At 39.9% G+C, this 23,164-nt stretch overlaps 2 protein-coding genes across 3 annotated transcripts in view; one reads left to right on the top strand and one right to left on the bottom strand.

The window, feature by feature from the left end:
- GTF2E1 (general transcription factor IIE subunit 1) overlaps positions 1-1,805 on the bottom strand; it is a 789,416-nt gene extending 787,611 nt beyond the window's left edge. The window contains exon 1 of the mRNA XM_044071513.1: positions 1,574-1,805. The gene's annotated coding sequence lies outside the window, so the exon portion shown is untranslated. The remainder of the gene's footprint in view (positions 1-1,573) is intronic.
- Positions 1,806-2,212: 407 nt separating this feature from the next.
- The window catches only part of RABL3 (RAB, member of RAS oncogene family like 3), a 696,369-nt gene continuing 675,417 nt past the window's right edge, over positions 2,213-23,164 (top strand). The window contains exon 1 of one of the 2 annotated variants that reach the window (XM_044071511.1): positions 2,213-2,346. In XM_044071511.1, coding sequence (XP_043927446.1) covers positions 2,301-2,346 — 46 coding nt within the window. In that variant the 5' untranslated portion in view covers positions 2,213-2,300. The remainder of the gene's footprint in view (positions 2,347-23,164) is intronic. The other variant, XM_044071512.1, reaches the window with a different exon arrangement.

Raw genomic sequence — 23,164 nt, 5'->3', positions numbered from 1 at the left:
TTGAATTCCCCCTGTGCCAGAAATTACTTTACTACCATACATTTCTCAATTTGTCCAGACACTTTACTTATTGGTTCCAATTTCTAAACTGATGCTTTCACTCATTATCTGGACTTTCTCTACCTACAACTCTTCTTTACTCAAAAAAAACTATCTATATCACAGATGTAATACATGAATATTTTGTTTACCTACCAAACATTTCAAAATGTTTATGTCACTAGAAGATTGATTATTAGATTTATATGCTATGAAATACTGTAATTGTCAATTATGGAGCTTTTCTTCCTGGGCCTCTCCTGAAAAACAGGCTTTTGCTCAATCAACTAGGCACAACTTTTCTCAGTAAACAAAGGAATGAATAAATAAGGAAGGGAAGGATATGGAGCCAACTCTGCAAAAGCTTAAGATCAAAAGGAAATACTTACCCATGAAGGAGGGGGACCCTAGAATACAGTGGCAAGGTGTGTTGTGCAATAGAGATGCATGAAGGGTTTTAAAGATCAAAGGATAGGATGAATAAGGAAGAGGCAACGGGACAGAGCCAACTGCATCACTTTGGTAGATCTGGGGGAATCTATAATCTAAGTCTTCTGTTAGCAACACGTACATGTAAAACAGACTTTGGTACCCACCCCCGAAGCAAAGTAGCAAACTCCATCCAGACCCTGCCCACGACTGGTTTAGGGAATGAGTTTGGGTTAAAGAAGGGGAAGAAGATTTTTTAGGTTTAGAGAGCAATAGGGAGTTAATGGGTTGGAAGAGGGGATTTTAGGCTTAAGGAGTAATCGAGGTGGGAGGGGAAGAGGGTCTTAGCTTTAGGGAGTGATGGTGGACTTTAGAGTTAAGGTCAGAGTTTTGGTAGGGCAACAATATCTAGTGTTAACCAGCAATGCGCTACAGCAACATTTACTACATTGTTATCATATCACCAGAAGAAATTACTGAAGGCATGGGAAATACCATTAACCTACTTTGACATTATGTTTACTGAACATTATGGTTGTTACACTAAGATGACAACAAAAGATGCGTGCATTTACTAATATGACAACAAAGTAAACCGCCAAAGACTCAAGTACCCCTTTTCAAGCGAAACACTGGAACACTATCTGGTTCAGACTCAGTATCTGCAAACGAATATTATACAATGAAAATCGCGAGTACCAGATATCCTTAATTTTAAACAGATGCATGCATGCATACAAATAAAATAATGTCCTACAAAACATTATCACCCACGTGTTAAATGCAACTGCACACGTTCCCAAAACCATGACTCTCTACCACCCGACTTCCAACCTTCTAAAATATATATTATGGGGATACATTTTACTTCTTCATCAAAAATAAGGGGCAATTAATTTTTCTTTCTTTATTCAGTTCTCAATACCCAGTGTCAGACCCCAATTAAAACAACATCAAAACATTAATTAAAAAAAAAAAAGAAATACCGAGAAAGTGCGTGAAATCTTTCCTGTTTTAAAATAGGGTGCGTACACGTGTAGGACAAATTAATATCAGGAAATAATAAAACAATTTGAAAAGTAGCACGTTGCTATAGCAGCTGTACCTGCTGTTGAACTCAGTAACCACTCACAAGAAAGATCTGCAGACCTTGCATTCCTAAATTCTGGTTTAGAAATCTGTAAATTATCACGATACCCTTTATTGCGATTACATGGGACCATTCATTCTCAAGCTGCAAGAAATCACTAATTAAAATAAAGCGTATTAGTAAAATTCCTGTAACCAGCGAGGTAATTGTGGACATGAAAATCGGAAGCGGAAATAAGTCATCAACTATATCGGCCTTAGTTTTTGTTTATATGGAAACTACCCACGGCTGTGCTTTCGCTTAATTAAAAGGGCTATGAATTTATTTCACGTATGTTCACTATACTTAGCAAAATTGCCAACCAGTAAAAAGATGTACTGCAGATAACAGGGGATATTCCTCAAATATTTATACTTTCTGCTTTGGAATATGTTTTTTATTAAATATAGTGTTGTCACAAAACCATGCAAAAGTAGCTTCACTTCTGTTAAAGCCTGTCCAATAGAACTGTAGTTTTAAGACACGGATCCTTTACTGTGTCCCGCTTAGATCCGCCTATATTAAAGACTGGCCAATGGAACAGTAGAGTTAAGACACCGAACGTTATAGTTACAAAGAAAATGATTCTGATTTGGTGTCAGGTGTGAACGGGATATAAGGGAACCCCTATCATTTCAGGGCAGTGCTTAACTGTGATGCTATTGGTGTACTTTTCTCAAGCTATTTTGTGCCCTTTAGAAATATGGCTTCACTTGATAGAGTAAAGGTGTTGGTTTTGGGCGATTCAGGTTAGTTTGAGTTGAATTTCTAAGTTGTTTTGTGTATGTTAGCGACTTGCAAAGAATATGGCACGGAAAATGTTTCTTAAACTGATGCGTACATGGTGCGTTTTCAAAATTAATAGCTCATCGTGTAAATACTCACATACATTTGAGAAGTGCATGTAGTCCTTAGCTATCCTTCAGAGTGTTTGCTTGTCTGTCAGCACTGGAAGCCTGTATATTACGTAGGTTACTAGTGCAGATCCTTTTGTCTACTTTCAAAAAAAGTCTCCGTTTTGTGCTAGTCCCTCAGTTGTTACTGGACTTGACACTGACAAAATATGCTTACTTTTCCTTTAGACTTTAAGGTACAGACTAACATGCAAAGGATTTCGTAGGCTTGACGGTAATGGCAAATTTGTGTTATCTGTAAATGTTTAGATCTTGGTTTTTGATTGAAAAATAAAAAAAAAAGTTTTACTGGTGTTTTGATTTTGTGTCCAGGCTAGAAATATGTTGGCATGTACAATGTACTCTGCGTGACATCATTCATTAAAATGCAGGTCCACTTTGCTAGTATCGCTTTCAGAATTCTCTCAATCTTTAGTCTCCAGTTATAATGAAACAAAAAATGCATAGACACACTATAACATATATTTAACTCTGATATATATATATATATATATATATATATATATATATATATATATATATATATATAGTATTTAACTGCTTGCATTTTAAACACTCTGAACAGTTCAGTGTTTGAAAATTAGGTAGGTACATCTCCATCACTCCCCTACCCTCCAGCTTCATGATATTTTGTCTGCAGCACAGTTTAAAGTTTACAGCCTAATAGATTTCAAGAAGCTTGATTACCATAACACCATGTTGACAATTCCTCCTTTCCAAATGTATATCAAAATTATTTTTGAAGGAAGTTAATGAAAGACTCCTGATTCTGACCTTATTCCCTGTTACCTTTTTTCTAATATTAGTATTTATTTTAGTATTAAATTCTTTGATGTTTTTTTTTATAGCTCCCTCGGTGGTGTATTACAGGTATAGACCATCATGCATAACCAGATCAGCTAATGCATTAAGGACCAGGAATAGTCAACTTTTCAGTAATGCATAAGAAGCAGACCATAATGACAGTTCCTAAAGCCTTTCTGAATATTTCAGGTTTTTCAAACTTATAACTTCTAGTAAAGAATCACTGTGCCTTTTGAAGTTGTTGCAGGGGGCTTCTCTGAAGGCTACAGATGCAGTGCTATATTTAATAGTGGATCACATAAATCAGTCGCAAAGTGGTACAGTGATCTTCCTGGAATGGCTAGACATGCCTTCTATAATTTGTTGGAGCTACAGATATGCTTTTTTGATATCGGTACGTACATATTGGTCAAAGCTTAAATTGGTGCATCACAGGTATATTGATTTTGTGACAAGCTAGAAATGTTTTAGCACGTACTACAAACACTGTGTGCAAAATTAATTAAAATGCATACCCACTTTTAAATACTAACAATTTTAATGATAATGTCCTTAGATCTTTAATGATGATGTCACTTTTTCATTATGTGACTATTTAATTTGTAACTATTTAATTTCTAATCAGATTCATGTCCCTTTATCTGCATCTCCCAATATTACATTTACAGTCATTAAAGGTACTACTGTACCAGGTGTAAATTTTTTTGTAGACCGTCTTTGATAACTTCCAATTCTTTTATTGAAGAAATTTTTGACTAGTTTGCAGTAATCAGTGTGGTTGGTTATACGTAATCAATTTTCCATTTTTTTTCCTGAAGCAGATTTTTGTGGGGCACTGCTGGTAACCTGCATCAGGAGAGATGTAATCCCACCCTAACTTGCTGTGTTCTGTTGCCTAACCAATGGTACACCCACTAAGTTATATATGGATGACATTTAATACATATAAAGTGTTGATTATTCTTTTGTACATAGTAATGCTGAATTTCTTAGCAAGACCCTGTTAAGCATAATGTACTGAAAAGAGCCCGTTAAGCATAATGTACTGACAAATCTTCAGCAAGTGCTACCTCTTCAAAATGCTGCAAGATTGAAAGGGCAAGATCTCTTGTTAAGGTCCCTGGTATCACTTTGGATGAGCTTCATTATGACTTCCTCAATGATTTTACATGGAATATTGATCAGAAAGATGGTTCTGAAATTGCTTTGTTCCAGTGTGACACTTTTTCTTCTTCTTTATGAATTGGTGTCACTACAGCCTGTCCTCTTGTGTGAGGGATATGTCCCTGTGCCAATATTTTCTTTAAATTGGTCGATAGGGACTTTGTTACATTCTTGTAGTCTGTTGAGAAAACCACCAGGTATGTGTCCCACTCACATGCAACATAAGTTTTTAATTTTACCTGGGGCAGCAGTTATCTTGTCTGTAGTTGTATATAACGGATATATGTGTTTGTCCTCGTAGCACAGTGACACATTTTTGCATATTGTGAAGTTTGTACAGAAATCTGCTAGAGCCTTTTTACTATGCTTTATGGTTGGCTTATTGTTTTAATAGTAATATATTAAATTCACAATTTTCCCTTTCAGTTTTGTGATGTAATTTAAATAATAGCTTATTGCAATCAGTGTGTGGAGATGCATACTTTCCCCTGTTTTCTTGGGTTTTCACCAGGTACTTCAGTTTTAAACAAAATCCCAAAAACATGCCGTTTGACACTACATTTTCTATATATGTGTGGTATTTTCAGTTACCTTTATAGTCTGGGTCATGGCTAAAAAGGGTCTGAAAAGGAGCAGTTTACTTGCCCAGCTAACAAATACATACATAGATAAATCATGAACAAATATATGATATTTAAGTGAATTCATAGTTAGATCTAGCAGAGTGATAAGAAAAGTATGTAGTTTTTTCACTTCAATCTAGAATTGCTTTTTTTTGACTAGGGGAATTTGTGAAGGCTTAGTACCACTTTTTTTCTGTTGCCTATCCTATTAATTTTCTAATTCCAAGCAAGGGTTATTCTGTTGAATTGACTTGTGGATTTGTGTCTTGGTGGTCTTAATACCACAGAGTTCACTGATGTTATCTTGAGCAAACTTTAGACCATTGATGACAGTATCCTTCTTTGTTTTCTTAAGTATATCATTCATTGCATCATAGTTTTTATTGGTAATGTCCGGAAGACTGAGATAAGCATGATTTAATTTGGTTTTACTCCTGAAGTAGAGATGATGGTCTTATGGCTTGTGTTAATTGCAGGGAATAAAAGCATAGCTGATATGCAGAAAGACAACAGGTTTGTCCGTATGATCTGTAAGAACTGCCATCCTTCTTTGGATTCTGTACAGTTTGTTCCAAATTTTAAATAACATAATTAATGTTTAGATATATTTCTTTGACATTAATTATTTAGTCATTCAATGTTTGAGTATTAAAATTGCATATAACTATTGCTTCTTCATTAATTTGACATCATGGAGTTTAGTCAGGAAATCACTATGCAGAGGACAAGTGATATATGGTGGATTTTATATTCAGTATGATCACTGAATTCTTATTTATGTTCAATACTTCTGATAAATTATTGCACAAGCAATTTCTAGTTGTGAGTTGTTTTCTTAATTTCTGGCTTTTATTTGTTCTTTTACAAATATTGAGGTACTGAATCCTATCCCATTGGATATCAACATTGCTATTGTCTGTTGCTATTGTCTGTTGTATAACCTATTTCAAGTACTTTCTATCCACTGTTTCCCATATATCCATAATAGTAAATGCCCACCCAACAGACCAGTATTGCACTTGGGTAAACCTGTTTTACTACATATTGTCTCCTGCTTATTTTCCCAGAGCTCCCATCTGCTTGGCACCCTCAACATACTCTGAGGGGATCCTGAGTTAATCCTGCTCCATTCTTAACAGACAAGAGATTTATTTTATTGTTTTGCACTTCAGTTAACTGTTTAGAGGGCTACTGCTTTATTTTTGTATTTTGTTGATTTTGCCTTTAAAATATTCTAAAGGTCTCTAGTACTTGAAATTGCCCTGGCAAGATAGTTTCAGTTGTTTTGTTGTGGCATTACACTCACAAGCAAACGTTCTTGGTGTTATTACACCAAGAGGTTGGAAGTTCTCTGTACAGGCACAAACACCCAGAAAGTACATTTTATCTGTAAAACTTTAGAACTGAAACCTGTAACGTAGTGTGGCTAAAACAAAGCCATTGAATGGAGACAAGCTTAGAGCAGCTAGTTTGCACATTAAACAGCACTGCTGTCTAATTATAGCACACTCTAACCTAGCCTAGTGCCTTATCATATGGATATGTAATTTCCAAATGTCTCCATAGCCAGTTTGATAAATATGGAGCTCCTGAGCGAATGTAGCAATGGTCTCATATTCACAGACAATCATTTAATCCTTAAAAAATGAATACAGTATGCGAGAACACATACACAGTATTACTGGAGGCAAAAGTCTTGTATACAAACAAGGTTGTCAAGAGCACACACACTACATCTACTTCACAGTGTCCACCACACAGACGCAGAGCAATCTTCCAAACCTCAAAGACCTCCTAAGTGTTTAAACAGCAATGCCTACCCACAGCAATCTCTAAAGCACTCAGCAAAAGCAGTACCAAACACCACACGTGTACACTCAGTGGTGCCCCAAGAGCCAAGCCCATAAAGTAAGCCAACACATTGCCTAAGACTCTTGTCATAGAGGACTGTATTGTACAACACACAGATAACACCACTCACCTGACTGAACAAAGAGAAGATAACTGTTAGTTACTTATCTGGAGCCAGTATCTGCCAAGTTACACACTCACTCAAGTCATTACACCACAAGTACCAGTACAATGGGAAAATTTAGCTATTATGTTTCGTATTCCAAAGATACGCAAGAGTATCAGTAGCCCATCTTTTAGGCCATTTATAATCCCTCTGGCACAAATGCTGACATAATTAGCTATGCAAGTTGAGAGCATGTTCAGTGGTATTATAATCAAGGTTGAATCATGTAAAAAAAAGGATTCTTGGAACATTTTGCAAAAGCTGTTGGAAGTAGATGTGAATAGACTATCAGGCAGTTTTCTTTTGTGACTGTTGATGTTCAGTCATTATACAGCTGCACTCCTCAAAATGCACGCATTGAGTTTATAATGGAATGTGCATCTAGATTTAGCACACTAACTAATAATGCTGCCTATGTTTGCATATATTTAGATGTCATTTAAAAATAAATGTTTTCTCTTTCAAGATGAATAGTTTTATCAGATTTCTGGCAAAGTAATGGAAGTCATTATGTCATCAGCTTTCTTGAACCTGTTATTTTATTTGGGATAGTGTCGCTCGTCCCTCTCTAACATAGATGACAAGCAGGCAGGGTATTTCATTTAGATGCTTTAATACATAGAAACACATCAGGATGGATAGCAGCATCATAAAATATAAACGAACTGATGAACAGACAGACCTTACATACTTGCATCTCAACAGCTTACTACAAAATGGCAGTCAGGCTCGCACATGCCCAGTATTTATACACTTGTGCAAGCCCTTGGATAGCTTCTTAAAGGTACGTATACACACACACACTGATCTACATCCTCCCTCTTAAAAAGATTGCCCTTAGTAAAAACAACATTAGAGTGAGTTAGACACGCATTATCATAGACATTAAAAACAAACACAGTGTTCATGTCCAAGTTGTCATGCATCTGTTATATGGTCTGGAGATATGACTGGATCTCGTAACATAACAACAATTTGAACTGCTGTTAGCAACAGGGATGGTCTTCAGTGAACAGGTCATATCAGGAACTTCTGGATTCATCACAGGAATGGAAATATTCTCTGGGACTTCCTCTGGAATTGGAACACTGTACAACTCACTGAGATAGTCTATCTCATAGGCTATGTGCTGTGGTATAGGCTTGGATACCGGTCTCAAATGTTTCCATTTCCGACTAAACTCTGCTCCTTGTGATTCCACAGTGGACAATCTCGGCTCTGGGCAAATACTCTTCACGATACCAATCCAATCATAACCTTTGGACATTTGCATCCTTACCACTTCTCCTTCTCGTAATGGATTGAGTGTTTTTCTGGTCTTATTGTAGTAGGACTTCTTGGTTAAATGCTTCTTCAGGTGCTTTGTTTTCACTGACCCTGTTTTTCTTGGTACATGGAACCAACAATTGACTACTGATTGGTAATGTGGTTTTGGTTTGTCTCAACAGAAGTCTCTGAGCAGGTGAACCAAAATGTTTATCACAAGGGATGTTTCTAAGATTTAAGAGATTCAGGAAAACATCACTATTATCTTGTTTTGACTTTTCTAGTAACTGTTTTGCACTTTGATCTGCACACTCTGCCAAACCATTTGACTGTGGATACTCTGGGCTACTCGTGACATGAGTAAATTCCCATTCTCTGGCAAATCTTTGGCACTCAGTTTACAAGTAAACAGTTCAATTGTCAGAAGTAACGAACCACCATGGACTGTAAAATGATGCTTCATCTTAGTAATGACAGTACTGGATGCTAGGTTAGGAAGTAGGCCAATCCTGAACCAGTTGGAGTAAGCGTCTACTAACACCAAATAATGATGAACATTCCACTTTGAAAATATCGGTGGCTACTGTCGATCAAGGTAGTTAGGAATCTGGTTTAGCTGAAGTGGTTCCTTTTGTTGATGTGGCTTAGTACTATTACACACTGAACAAGGTGAAAGTACTCTCTCAATATCTTATGACACAGAAGGCCAAAATACTAGACCTCTTGCCCTTCTTTTGGTAGAGTTGGTTTCTGGGTGACCACGATGCAAGATAGTAATGCACTCCTCATTGCAAGGACTTTGGAACAATTACTTTTGGGCCTTTCATAATGATACCTTTGTCAGGCAAAATCTCATCTTTGTATGGAAAATAAGGTTGCACTTCTTGAGGAAAACTAAATTGCTTTGACGGCCATCCTTGATTGATAAAGTGGTTGAGCCTTTGTAAAACTGGATCTGTGGCTGTGTGATCTCCCAGCTCATCAAGACGTGCGGAAGAAAAATTTCTCACTTCATGACTTCAAAATCAAGGTTCTCATTATGTATCAGCAAAATAAAGAAGTTTGCCTTTCTTGTAAACGAGTGAAATTATACTTTTGCAATCTCAACATCATGCGTTGGAATCTGGCTGGAGCTGAATGCATAGGCTTTCTCAAGATAGTGACTAGTGGTTGGAGGTCTGTTTCAATCTGGATAGGTCTACCATAAACATAACCATGGAACTTCGAACATGCAAACACAATTGCCAAAAGCTCTTTCTCGATCTGAGCATACTGCATCTTAGTTTGGGTAAGAGTTCTCGATAAATAGGCAACAGGTTGACCCTCTTGTAGAATGACTGCACCAAGACCAAATTTGAAGCATCAGATGAAAGAGTAACTTGCTTGTGAACTTCATGGTATCTGAGAGTTGGTGGACTAGCAATTCTTTGTTTCAGGACATCAGATGCTGTTTGGTGTTGCTCTAACCAAGACCAGGATACATCTTTATGTGTCAGCTCTGTAAGCGGTGCTGAAAGTTGGCTGAAGTCTGAAATGAACTTGCCTACTTAGTCAGTGATGCCAAGAAAACATTGCAGGGCTCAAGAATGGCCCTTTGCTTTGAAGGGTCTGGTCGTAGGCCTGAACTAGTAAATAAGTGACCAACATAAGTAACCTCTTGTATCCTGAATTTGCATTTCTGTGTATTGAGATTAAGATCCACTTGACATGCCCTTTCCAGAAATTTTCTGAGGTTTCTGTCATGCTCAACTTCACCATTACCTCCTACTAGTATGTCGTCTACTATAATAGCACAAGGATACTCAGAAAAAAGTTGCTCCATTGCACATTGAAAGACATCACTTGCAGAATTTATCCCAAATGGCATTCTCAAAAATCTGTACCTGCCAAGCGAAGTACTGAATGTAGTGAGCAATGATGATTTCTTGTTGAGCTGCCAAAATGAACACTTGGCGTCTAAGGTAGAACAGTGGCATTTGGCATCAAAGCTGTGACTTCCTTGTGTGCATTGGATGATGAGATCTTTTTAGTGCTTTGTTCAAATCTTGTGGATCAGTACATGTTCTGATGTCATCTGAGTTTATCTTATGAGCTACCACCATGGAAGATACCCATTCAGTTGGTTCTGCAGCTGAACAAATCACACCTTGCCACACCATTTTGTCTAGCTTGGCTTTGACTCTGTCGTGCATGGCTATTGGAACTTTTCGAGCTGGCCTGATAACTGGACTGACATCTACAACTGTAAGCTTCCCTAGTTTGTCTTCGAAACCATCAGAATAGGTAGAAAAAATCAACTGGAAAAAATTAGAGTAGTGGTCTTGCAAATTGACTTCCTTATTAAATGAAAGCAGCCCCATTTTTAAACTGTCTCTGAGCCCTAATAATGACTGAACATGCCTCTTGGTTACATAAAACAAGTCGTAACTTCTCCCAGCAGAGTAACATGAAAGCACTACTGAGCCTACAGTGTGAATTTCTTTACCACCATAAACAACAAGCTTTGCACACCTTGCCAAATAAAGCCTTTCACCATGACACACACTAGCAAATGTTTCTGCTGACATAACATTGCACTTGGAACCTGTGCCAACTTTGAGATGTATGGGTTTTCCATTTATCCGAACAGTGAAAAATGCTTCATTCTTTGCCCTTTAATCTACTGCATTGACTATTTCATAAAGCACTGACACACCATTAACGTAAAGAATAGGGTTGCAGCTCTCTAATTGATCCACTCGTTTCTAAAATGTTCCTTTTTAATAAAAAATGTGGGCCTTTTGATTTACAAAACCTTTTGAAATGATTCCATTTATTGCATTTGTGGCATTGCTGACCAAAAGCTAAACAGTTTTCCCTTTTAGATTCATGATTTCCACCACATTTACAACAGTTAACAGTGAAACTGGGTTGGAGTCCATGCTTAGAGTTTGCTGACTCACTCTTTTATGCTTTACTGAGACTGTATGAACTATGGACTTTGCTGGAAAGCTCTGGGGTTTACCAGTGAGTGCTGCAGAGGCTACAGTTACTGCTGTGTGTTTGGGCCTGTTTCTTTTAACCCTGTGCTGTGTACTGTCAACATGAGCTTTGTCACTGTGCCTTTTAGAGCTATTCTCATTTGTAAGCATATTTGTCTGCTTGTTTGTGAGCTCATATATCTGACAAATCTCAATGGCCTTATTCAGAGTTAAATCACTGTCCCAAAGCAAAATATTTCTCACAGCATCATCTTTAATACCACACACAAGTCTGTCCTTTATCAGCTCATCCCTTAATTCACCAAATCTGCACATTTTAGCCTTGTTCCTTAAGTCAGGTATATATGCTCCAAATGTTTCACCAGGCTTTTGATCCCTTCTGTAAAACAAGTGACTTTCCATTGTAACATTTGTCTGGGAGTTACACATTTCTGTAAATTTACATTTTAAGTTTTTCCCCCCTCTCCTGTGTAGATAGCAGGTGCATACACAAGTGAGCGTTCCCTTTCAATGGCTACTGACCCAGATAAATTATGCAGAATAAATGTCTTTGTATGGTCATCTTTATCAGAAAATGCAGCCTGTATAAAAATGTCATACTCTTGTTCAAAAGCTTTCCAGTTCTCTGCAATATTGTTGTCAAACACAAGTGCACTGGGTTTTCAAATCAGCCAGCCATGCCCACAAAGTATGCACAAACGCACTGAAAATATGGTCCTTGTAACTATGTACGAACAAACTGTTCTGTGACCTTGTAACAACATTCAAATGCACAATAAATTCTTTGAAGTACCGTACTTTGCGAAATCTGCTCTGTAATGGCTGTATCTTGCGAAATACCTTTACTGTAATACTGCACAAACATGCTACCACTTTATACACTTCTGATAACCTGGATATCTTTAATTAATACGAGAAATATGTGCTTAGTGAAAATGCGGTCGTTTCCTCTTATTTTATTCATTTTATGCAGTTCAGACTTTATTTCAGACATTTTCCTTAGTAATTTGAATACTTTTATCAATATCGGACATATTGGTTTATTCAAATATCTTTTGTTTAGATGCTTTAATACATAGAAACACATCAGGATGTATAGCAGCATCATAAAACTAAATGAACTGATTAACAGACAGATCTTGCATACATATATGCTTACATCTCAACAGCTTACTACAAAATGGCAGTCCAACTTGCACGTGCTCAGTATTTATACACTTGTGAAACCCTTGGATAGCTTCTTAAAGGTACATATACACACACTGATCTACAGACATTTATGAAAATATATTCACAATTTATCACAAACATGAATAATATATGCATGAGAGAGAATGCACAAATATTATTCATGTTTGTGATAAATATTATTTATCACAAATGTGATATGATGATATGGCTAGTGCCAGCATAGCCATATGGAGTTCTGTAAAGAATGATATGGTCTTTGAATAGCAAACTGATTTAAACAAGATGCTTGTGTTATAAATGTATTAGAACTGTATGGCATTTGAATATCAAACTGATTTGTACACATGGTTATGTTACAAATGTATTAGAACTGTATGTATATATGTTAGCAAAGGGCACTGGAAGAGAAGCGGTTAAAGTCAACTTAGTTTTGGAAAATCCTTAAAATTAAATTAGCTGTTAAGCCATAAACATGGCACCCCCCCATGCTGAATAGGACTGGAGATGGTAGGTCTGGAAGAAGCCTCTGTCCATTAGCTCAGTAAAAAGAGGGGAAGCTGCAGGCACTGCTGTAAACATTTAGATGTGTATTGTAGCCATCTATGCTAAATTCCTGTCTCAGCTTCAAAAAGGAGTAGTGTGACAACCTAGAGTCAGGTGACCAGGAGTAGTGTGACAACCTAGAGTCAGGTGACCAGTTGAGGTCATTCTGCCAGTCCTGGAAATCTTTTTTTAGGTATTACCGGGAGTAATCTTGGTGTATTGAATATTCTGTCTTGGGCCTGGCAACAAGAAGGACCATTCACCACATTCCCACATCATCTGCCTTGCTTTGTTAAGTAAGTAGGGAATAGTAATTCTCCTAGATTCAGTCAGGAATATAGTGAAGCTTAGTTTATATATTGTTTTCTTTATTTGTCTGATTCTGTCCATCAATGTTCTTTTCAGTATTTTCTGTGATTTGAATTCTGTGGTTTAGTTTAAATATATATTGAGTATTTTCATGTTCTTTTATTATTTATTATTAAATATATTTAAAAGTGATATTGTGGCTGGTCTTTTAGAAAGTAGTAACCTTTGAGAGTGCTTATATTTATTTAGCCGTCTTGGTAAACTACTACTGTTTGCATTAGTTTTAATATTGCTCAGCACAATTGGACACCCTTTGTTAAGGGCCTTAGCTGATTGTAGATTGTCTGGTGGCAGTGATAACTACCTTATACTCTGGGCAAAAGGGGGGCATAGCAGGTAAATCTTTGCCAGCCTTTCCCAGGTTTGTGTGTGTTTGTGTGTATCTGTAACAGCTACTTGGAGCAGGGACACAAAGCACTGGTCACAGAGAAGGTGTGTGTTTGTGTGTGTGTGTGTATCAGTAATAGCTACTTGGAGCAGGGACACAATGCACTGGTCACAGAGAGGGTGCTGGTGTGTGTTTGTTTACGTGTGTGTGTTTGCGTGTGTGTATGTTTGTAACAGCTACTTGGAGCAGGGACACAAAGCACTGGTCACAGAGAGGGTCCTGGTGTGTGTTTGTGTGTGTATCTGTAACAGCTACTTGGAGCAGGGACACAAAGCACTGGTCACAGAGAGGGTCCTGGTGTGTGTTTGCGTGTGTGTATGTTTGTAACAGCTACTTGGAGCAAGGACACAAAGCACTGGTCACAGAGAGGGTGCTGGTGTGTGTGTGTTTGTGTGTGTGTTTGTTTGTAACAGCTACTTGGGGGCAGGGACAAAGCACTGGTGTGTGTGTGTGTGTGTTTGTGTGTGTGTTTGTTTGTAACAGCTACTTGGAGCAAGGACACAAAGCACTGGTCACAGAGAGGGTGCTGGTGTGTGTATGTTTGTAACAGCTACTTGGAGCAGGGACACAAAGCTCTGGTCACAGAGAAGGTCCTGGTGTGTGTGTGTATCTGTAACAGCTACCTGGAGCAGGGACACAAAGCACTGGTTTCAGAGAGGGTGCTGGAGGCCTTGGCTTGGACACGCTGCTGAGGACCTAACCCTACAGCTGTACGAATGGGGAGTCTTGTTGGGGCCCTAGAGGGAGACCGATATAAAGAAATCCAGACCCCGGGCTGACTGCATTCCCTGTGTGCTGTTAAGGGAGATTGTACTTGGTACAGAGAGCTGTATCTGGAAATACTGAGTGTATCCATTATTATTTCAAATGAATGTCTCCCATCTGTGTTAGTGGTGAGGATTGCGGCTCCTTGATCACTGGCCTAGAGAGGGGACGTCACATATTGGTGGCACTAGTGGGCATCACAACAGATATGAATAATGTTTGTGCTTTCTTTTGTACAAATAATATAATGGATACAAATTATTTATTTCAATGTTAACATAGATTATGAAAGACATATAAAGGTGTTTTGCATCTTCAGTTGACAGAAAGCCAACAAATGTCCAATAACTATTTCCACTTTTGAAAATTGGCGTTCTTTTTCATAAAAAAAAAAGAAACATTATCAAAGGTCAGGGCATTAAAATGTCTAGATTAACATCTGATAACAGTGTTTTTTCATAGATTCATAGGAGATTACAAGGCTAACAGCTTAAGGGCCTTTACAAGCTTAGACAATATAACCCGATTTTACATAATATATATATATATAATATATATATATATATATATATATATATATATATAATATATATATGGCCCCTAGGGGTAAGATGATGGTATGGATTTGTGCCTGTGTATCTTACATATTGCCCCTGTCCATAAGGGACATAGCATTACCCTAGGTGTGAATTTGCAGTTCCCCATTCATTGATCATAATTGCAATTGAAGAAGGCCAAGGAAGGGCACTGCTTAGTGTGAATAGGAAGCCTGTTCCAAAGGAGGGACAATCTCTGAGACATATCTCTGTCTTCAGAATGTTTTGTTTGAGTCGCTGACTTAAGTTTAGATCCCTAGATCAGGTGCCATTCATGCTGTTTGACTTGCAGATCTGTAGCTGCTCCATCAGTGCTGGGTTTGTGAGTGCCTTGTATGTCAGGCATAGGTCACCACTTAATACTCAATAGGATACAGAGTGAATGGTAGGGCTTTTAGTCTGTCTGCATAGTTCATTCTGTTTATGCCCTGTTTTTTTTTTCTTTGTGAGGAACCTCTGAGGTCGCTCCAGCTGCTGTAAATGCCTAGTCACGTATATGCCAAATGGTGCAGTGTACTCTTATTGGTCTAATGAGGGCCAAGTACAGCAGGATTATAATTTCCTTGGATCTGGATGCCATATCTTTACTTAAAAGTTGTGCCATATAAAAGGATTTCCTCACCACTGTGGACACGTGGCAGTCAAAGTTCAGGCTACAATTTATCTATGTACCTAGATCTCTCACCTCTGAGTCCACTGTAAGGGGCATGATATTGATGTTATAATGGGCAGAGGTATTTGACTTCCTAAAGGGTATGATAATGCATTTTTTGCATTTAGTTTTAGGCCATAGTTCTGGCACCAGTCATTTGACTGATCTAGACCCTTCTGAAGGAAATCGACATAATTGTGGGATTCAGTGATTGCCCCCAGCTTGCAGTCATTGGCAGACTTTGTCACCCAGAGGCTTCCACATTTGCCTTGACTTCAGAGAAGTATATTTTACATAGGATTGGTCCCATTACTGAGCCTGTGGCACAGCAATATTAACTTGCCTCATGCTGGATCTGGATTCGCCCACTTAACAACATATGTCTTGTCTGTGAACCAAATCTGTCTGGTGACACAGGGATTTATGCTCAGTATTGAGTTTGTTTGTAATACCAGAGTGGGAAATTGTGTCAAATCCCTTGGCCAGTTCAAGGTAGGTGGTATATATTGTTTTACCCTCCTCCATGTCCTTAGTGTTTTTTTTTTTCAAAGAAATCTACCAGGTTTAGTAGGCATGACTTACACTTGACAATGCCAAGTTGGGTTGGTTGTAGTGTTTGGAGGTCTCCTATCATTATTTGTCAGGTCCATGATTATTCTTTCCATGGCCTTGCATATAAGAGTAGTCAAATGTATGGGTCTGTAATTTCTTGGGTGAGTATATCATCCCCCTTTATGCAGCAGGATGACTGTTGCTGTCCTCCACTCTGTCAGGACAAAGCCAGTCTGGAGGCTGTGGTTAAATAGAGATCCTAATGGACCTGATAAGTCCTGATTTAAGCTGTTTGAGGTAAAAACCTGGTATATTGTCAGGCCCCTTTGAAGCCATGTTTTTAGCTTTAGAGAGCACAGTGGTGACCTGTTCTTTGGTGATAATTGGCATTGAAGTGATGGGTGGTTCATAGGTAGATACTAGGCTATCTGCCCTAGGGCATTTATAAGCCTAGCCAGAGTGTATTTGGCTTCCGCCTCCCTATTAGATTAGCCTACTGTGCCTCTGTAAAGTAGGTCACAGAAGGTACCCTTTTAAGATTAGTTTACTGTACCTTTGTCTAGCAGGGACACAGGAGAGATCCCAGGGGTGAATTTGCGATTTCCCATCCACGCGTCCAAATTTCGCTTGAAGAGGGTTAGCGAGGGGCTATGTCTAACATGAATTGGGATTCTATTCCAGAGTGATGGGAGCCTCTGGGAAATGAATCTGTCCCTCCAGCATGTCCTATTTATTTTTGTGCTGAGGTTTAGGTCCCTGGAGCGTGTAGCTCTAAGGGACTTGGATTTTCTGAGGTGGAGCATGTCCATTAATTTTGGACTTGACATGGCTTTGTACGTCAAGCATAGATCGCCTCTGAGTAGGCAGTAAGCAACTGAGTGGAGCTGGATAGTCGAGCTGCATAGGACATCTGTTTGTAGCCCATGATCCTCTTGGTGAGGTACTTTTGGGGTCTCTCCAGTTGCTGCAGGTGTCGGGTAAGGTACATCCCAAAAGGGGCATTGTATTCAATTATGGGCCTGATGAGTGATGAGTAGAGGGGCACAATGACCTCTCTTGATCTAGATGCAAACCCTTTCGTGATAAGGTGGGCTATATAGAAGGTCTTTCTAACCACTTTGGCAACGTGATTATCAAAGGAGAGATTACTATCTACATTGGTCCCCAAATCTCTAATTACTTCTTCCGTACTTAATGGATTACCACCTATGTGGTAATTTGTGGGCACATTGTTTTTCCCAAAGGGGATGACTATGCACTTTTTAGCATTTAGCTTGAGGCCGTGGCTCTGGCACCAAGCATCCGTCTCTGTGAGACCCTTTTGGAGGATGCTTGTGTCAGCTGGAGATTCGATTATGGCCCCCAGTTTGCAGTCATATGCGAACTTTGTCAGCCATAATCCCCCCGTATTAGCCTCAACCTCAGAGAAGTATATACCGAACAAGAGAGGTCCCAGAACTGAGCCCTGTGGGACGCCATTTGTAACTGGTTTGGATTCGGACATGGCACCTGCGATTCTGACCATGTGGGTTCTATCTCTGAGCCAGTTTGCAACCCATCTTGTGATATAGGGGTTGATATTTAAGCTGGTAAGCTTATTTATGATGCCCGAGTGGGGTATTGTGTCGAAGGCTTTTGCGAGGTCCAGGTAGGCTGTGTGGACTACCTTGCCATCATCTATGACTTTGGTAACTGTTTTAAAGAAATCAACTAGGTTTAAGAGGCAAGATCTGCCCTTGACAAAGCCGAATTGGGTAGGGTCCAGTGTCTGGAGGCTCCCAATGTCTTTGTTTATGAGTTCCATGATAACACGCTTCATAGCTTTACAGACCAGACTAGTCAGGCTTATGGGGCGATAGTTTCCGGGGTCCGTTGTGGCACCATCTTTGTGGAGTGGGACCACTGTAGCTGTACGCCATTCTTTGGGTACATATCCTGTAGTAAGGCTAAGTTTGAACAGTGACTTAATGTGAGGGTTCAGTTCTTCTTGGAGCTCATGTAAGACACAGCCTGGGACTTTGGGAAAGAACTGGGAGTGTTGGAGAGGTGAATTTGGAGCTGATTTTTTCAGCCAACAGATTTGCTATGTCTTCCAACTGAATATAGGTGATGCAATCTACAACTAATTCAACACATTGGTGGGTGTTGCCCTTAAGACTGATGATGTAACTGAAAAATGCCTTATGGTTATCCTTAGTTTTGGTGGCTATTTTTAACTCAGTCTGCTTTCAGAGACTTGATTAGTACCCTGATTTGCTTGTTTAGACTAATGAGGAACTTATTTCTCCGTTGTGCACATTCCATCTTTCTTCTCAACAGGACTTTCATTCTTTTGTTGTACAACATATTAATACTTGGGGTCCACCAGGGTGGCTCGTTTTTGCGGTCTGACCTGGGTTTATTTCTGTTTGATACTGCCATTTGTATGCATTTGTTTATATGGTCATACAGGGCTTTTTTGTTTGCTTCTGCATAGATTTCTGTGTTTTCTGGATTTGGAGGAGCTTGGAAACTAGCTATGCCATCTCTTAATAGGGTTAATTTACCTTGGAGAAGTTATTAAAGTTTTGGGGTTTAGGTGGGGATACTACTTTTACCTTTATTTCAAGGAAGACTGCTTTGTGATCTTATCTTATTAGTGAGGACATGACACTTAGGGGAGAATGATGCACCCCCTCCCTCATTTGTGAGTACCAGATCTAGGATATTTGTTCCCCTAATGGGAATGCAGACTAGCTGCTCCACATCATTTGAATTTGTAAAGTCAAGAAGTCTTTGGGCTTGCATGTTAGTGGTCATTTATGGCTTCCAATTAATGGAGGGGTAGTTAAAATCACTCATGAGTATGGTATTGGGCTGGATGGTGAAGTAATTTCAGTTATGATATATGGGTTTCTTCGTTCATAGTGGGAGACCTGTAGCTAGCAAGTATATGTTAATGGATTTTTCCCATGGTTAGTTGGACAAATAGTTCAAGCATGTCATTATTTGACGAGCCGAGTTGTGGTTAATCTTTATGTAGATAGATACACCTCCACCTTTAGCTCTTTCATGTTCAATGGGTGGTCAGAATGTATGAAAAGCATTACAGCCATGCATTGCTGTAGTGCTTTTAGTGGCTTTGAACCATGTTTCAGTAACTGCAGACGTATGCATTCTCCAGGCTGAGGAAAGCTTCTAGGGAGTGTAATTTCTTGTTGAGGACCCTAGCATTGAGCAGCAATACCTTCAGTTTGTCTTGAGTGGCTGTTGTTATGTTGGAATGCTTGTCTGTTTGTCAGTGTCTAAAAAAGGCACTGTAGGGGGTGAATAATGTTTTGGCCATTATCCAAAAGCCTAGATGTGATGGGTGAAGACCATCCCTGGCAAAGAAGTGTGGCCTATCAACCATGGACTCCCAGGCTGACAAGTATTGGACCTCTTTGGAATGACACCAAAGTAGCTAAGCCAATTGTTAGAGTTGATCATTTTCAGCTGGTATTGTGGTATCATTTTTTTGGTAATGGTAGAATGCTGCTCAATGCTAGACTCATACCTGCCCATGACACATATTCTGTGAGTTCAGTCATGTCTCTCTGCATATAGTCCAAGAGGTAATCTCAGGTCATTCATGCCCACATGAACTATGACTGAGTCATACTAGTACTTGGGGGTAAGTGGCGTAAGTGTGTGTGTGTGGGGGGGGGGGGTCACAGGGGGTCCACTAAAGAGACTTCTTGAGCTTTTGAAATGCCTGCTCACAGGCTGGTGTCCAAACAACCTTGTCTCAACTATCTTTACTAGTCAGGTCTGTAAGTGGAGTAGGTATTGTACTATACTGGGGAATACATTTCCTATAGTACCCAGTTGTCCCTAAGAAACGTCTGCACCTGTTTTTGGTAGTGTAGGGGTAGACCATGTCTGAATAGTTTCAGCCTTGGTAGGTTCTGGTCCAACTTTTCCTCCACCTACTCTGTACCCCAGATAAGACTCTGCCATACTCACCTGATACTTGTTAGCCTTGATAGCCAGCCCTGCCCTTTGCAATCTGCCCACCACTTCACTGACATGCTGCACATGTTCTGTCCTGGACCAGCAGTAGATGGCACTATCATCCAAATAAGAAATGACATTGCCTCCCACTCCTGTTAGGATGCAATCTGTCAGCCTCTGGAAGGTTGCTGGGGCATTTTCATACCAAAAGGCATTTTTGTAAACCCATACAATCCAAATGGAGTCACAAATGCTGGTCTCTCCCTTGCTGCAGGTGTCGGGGGTGCCTGCCATTAACCCTTGGTAAAGTCAGGAGTAGAGCAGTTGGATGGGGTTAAGTGTCTAAGGCATCATCTGTTCTGGACATTGGGTAAGCATCTGACGCCATATGGCTGTTTAGTTTCCTGTAATCCACACAGAAGCGAGTGCTGCCATCTTCCTTGGGTACCAGCACAAATGAGGAGACCCAGGGACTGTTGGACGCTTGTATTACACCCAGTTCCAACATATCCTTCAGTTCTTCTTTCAGAGTTTCTCCAACTCATTCAGGTATTCTGTAGAAAGATTGTTTAGCTGACCGCTGAAATCTTGTGTCTACATGTTGCTCCACCAAGTGGGTACACCATGACTTGTCAGTAAACATATCCATAAATTCCTGCAATACTGCTTATTTTTCCTGAACCTGGCTACGGGTCAGTTGAGGGAAAGGGCCACCCCATCCACCGAAGAGTCAAAGTGAGCATCACCAAAGAGATCTACTTCTAGATCCCCTTCTGACAGCTCCTGCAACTCACTACAGATGCCAAGTACCAGGTGCCCTCTCCCATGATGGGCTTTAACATATTAACATGGTAGAGTTTGTGCTTTGGCCTTCTGCCTGGCAACTCTCTTATGTAGTTCACATCACCCACCTTTTTCACAATGGTGGACCCTGCCAGGCTGCCTGCAGCTTGTTGTGTCTTACAGGAATAAGCACCATCACCTGTTGCCCTACTTCAGGGATCCATTCCCTGTATAACATTCCTTTGTTCCAGAAAGTGGACCCCCTCTGTCCTTGAGTATCTTAAGCCTCCTTGGCCATCTCCCTCAAGCCTGTATAACAGGGTCTTAAAGCCTGCCTCAGCACCTCCTTACTAACCCTCCCTAGCTCCCCTTCCAAAGGAGGACTGGTACACTACCAGTGATGCCTCAAGTTCAGACTGACTAACACCACTTACTTCTATCCCCTAAGATGTATCACCTTCCAAAGAAATCCCAGTACCTTTCTCCTGTTGTGGCTCAGATCCCAGGTGACTGCTTCTACCTAGCTCCCTGCTGTAGTAGCCACATCACCAGCTACCAGCCCCAGATAGAGGTGTAGGCTGTTGCTGGGTCTCCCCCCTACTGCCTTCTCTCTGGGTTTACTTCTATGCCTGGCTGCATCTAACCGCATGCACACAAGGAACTGCACTGTCAAAATCATTTCTTATTAGAACATCAGCAGGAATGTTTTCAAACGCAGCCACTTGCTTACTGTCTTGCCCCCCCTTCCCAGTCCAGATGGACTCTGGCCAAAGGTGCCTGGAAAGGCTTCCCACCTAAGGCTGTTACTGGAGTGTCTAGGCAAGTATTGTTCCTGATTAACCACTGCAGAGTTGACTATGGCTATGTCTGCGGTTTCATCAGTGACCTCCTTTTCTTCTACCAGGATGAGATGCACAGTTTTGTGATAGTTGGGTACAGCTGTTGCCTCAACAATCCACCACTTTTGCAGTGCCAGTCTTGCTAGATGCTTCTTAAGATCTTTTTTTTTCCCCCTGCCTTAATGGACAATGAGACCGTACATGCCCCATTTGATTACATTTAAAACATCTAACCCCAAAACCTAGACATGTACCTGAACCTGTGGCTTCCCCCTTGTCCTGTGTAAGCTGCTGGGATGGCCTTGGCTGTCCGCCATGTGTTCCCTTATACACTTGTGTAGTGTTGGAGCCCCCCCCCCATGCTGTCCCCTTTCCTCCCCATCTCCTCGGCAGTATTACACTCCCGCTCTGCCACCTAAATCTTCATGTCTTCTGGCGTAGTGCTAAGGGCTTGTTTCCTGACCAAAAGATCTACAAGCTTTTCAAATGTCCACAAACCCATCTGTGAAAATAAGCACTGATTTCTGCAATATACTTAGCTGTACTTTCATCTGCCTTTCTCCTGTATTCTCTAAACTTTTTTCTGTATAGTTCTGGAGTTGGCTGATAACAAGCAAGCAAATGTTCTTTAACGTTGTCATAATTTAAACAGCATCTCTGAGTTTAGAAACTGCATGCATTGCTTTACCAGTGAGCAAGGATGATAAAAACCTTACAACACTGCCTTTGGTCAGTTTGGTGCTGAATTTGCACGGTCTTAAAGACCCTCAAAAAATAATCTACGTTATCACCCTCCTTTATAATGAGAAGGAAGTTGACTACTGACCTGGGCTTTTTGGGTGAGACTTCCTACCTCTCATTGACTCGCGTGCTTCTGGCATAAGATCATCTCCTTTTCATGCTGACATTGTTTTTCACTCTCCTCCACTTCCAGTTGTCACATTTGCTCAGCTGTTTGTTTCCATGCACTTTATTTTCAAAGCCAGTCTTTAAAAATCCAACTGGGCTGCCAAGTCCTTCTAAAATGGGTCAGTCTGTCCTGGTTTGGTTTCTTACAGATTCTTTCCTTGCTGCATGCACTCCTGCATATTCTGTCCATTCTGCACCATGCACATAGCTATAACCATCCCGTTTGGACATATTTGCTT

Source organism: Protopterus annectens, chromosome 5.part0 (genome assembly GCF_019279795.1).
Source record: "Protopterus annectens isolate FY-2018-M chromosome 5.part0, PAN1.0, whole genome shotgun sequence".
NCBI lineage: Eukaryota > Metazoa > Chordata > Ceratodontiformes > Protopteridae > Protopterus > Protopterus annectens.
This window is presented reverse-complemented; position numbering and strand designations above follow the sequence as displayed.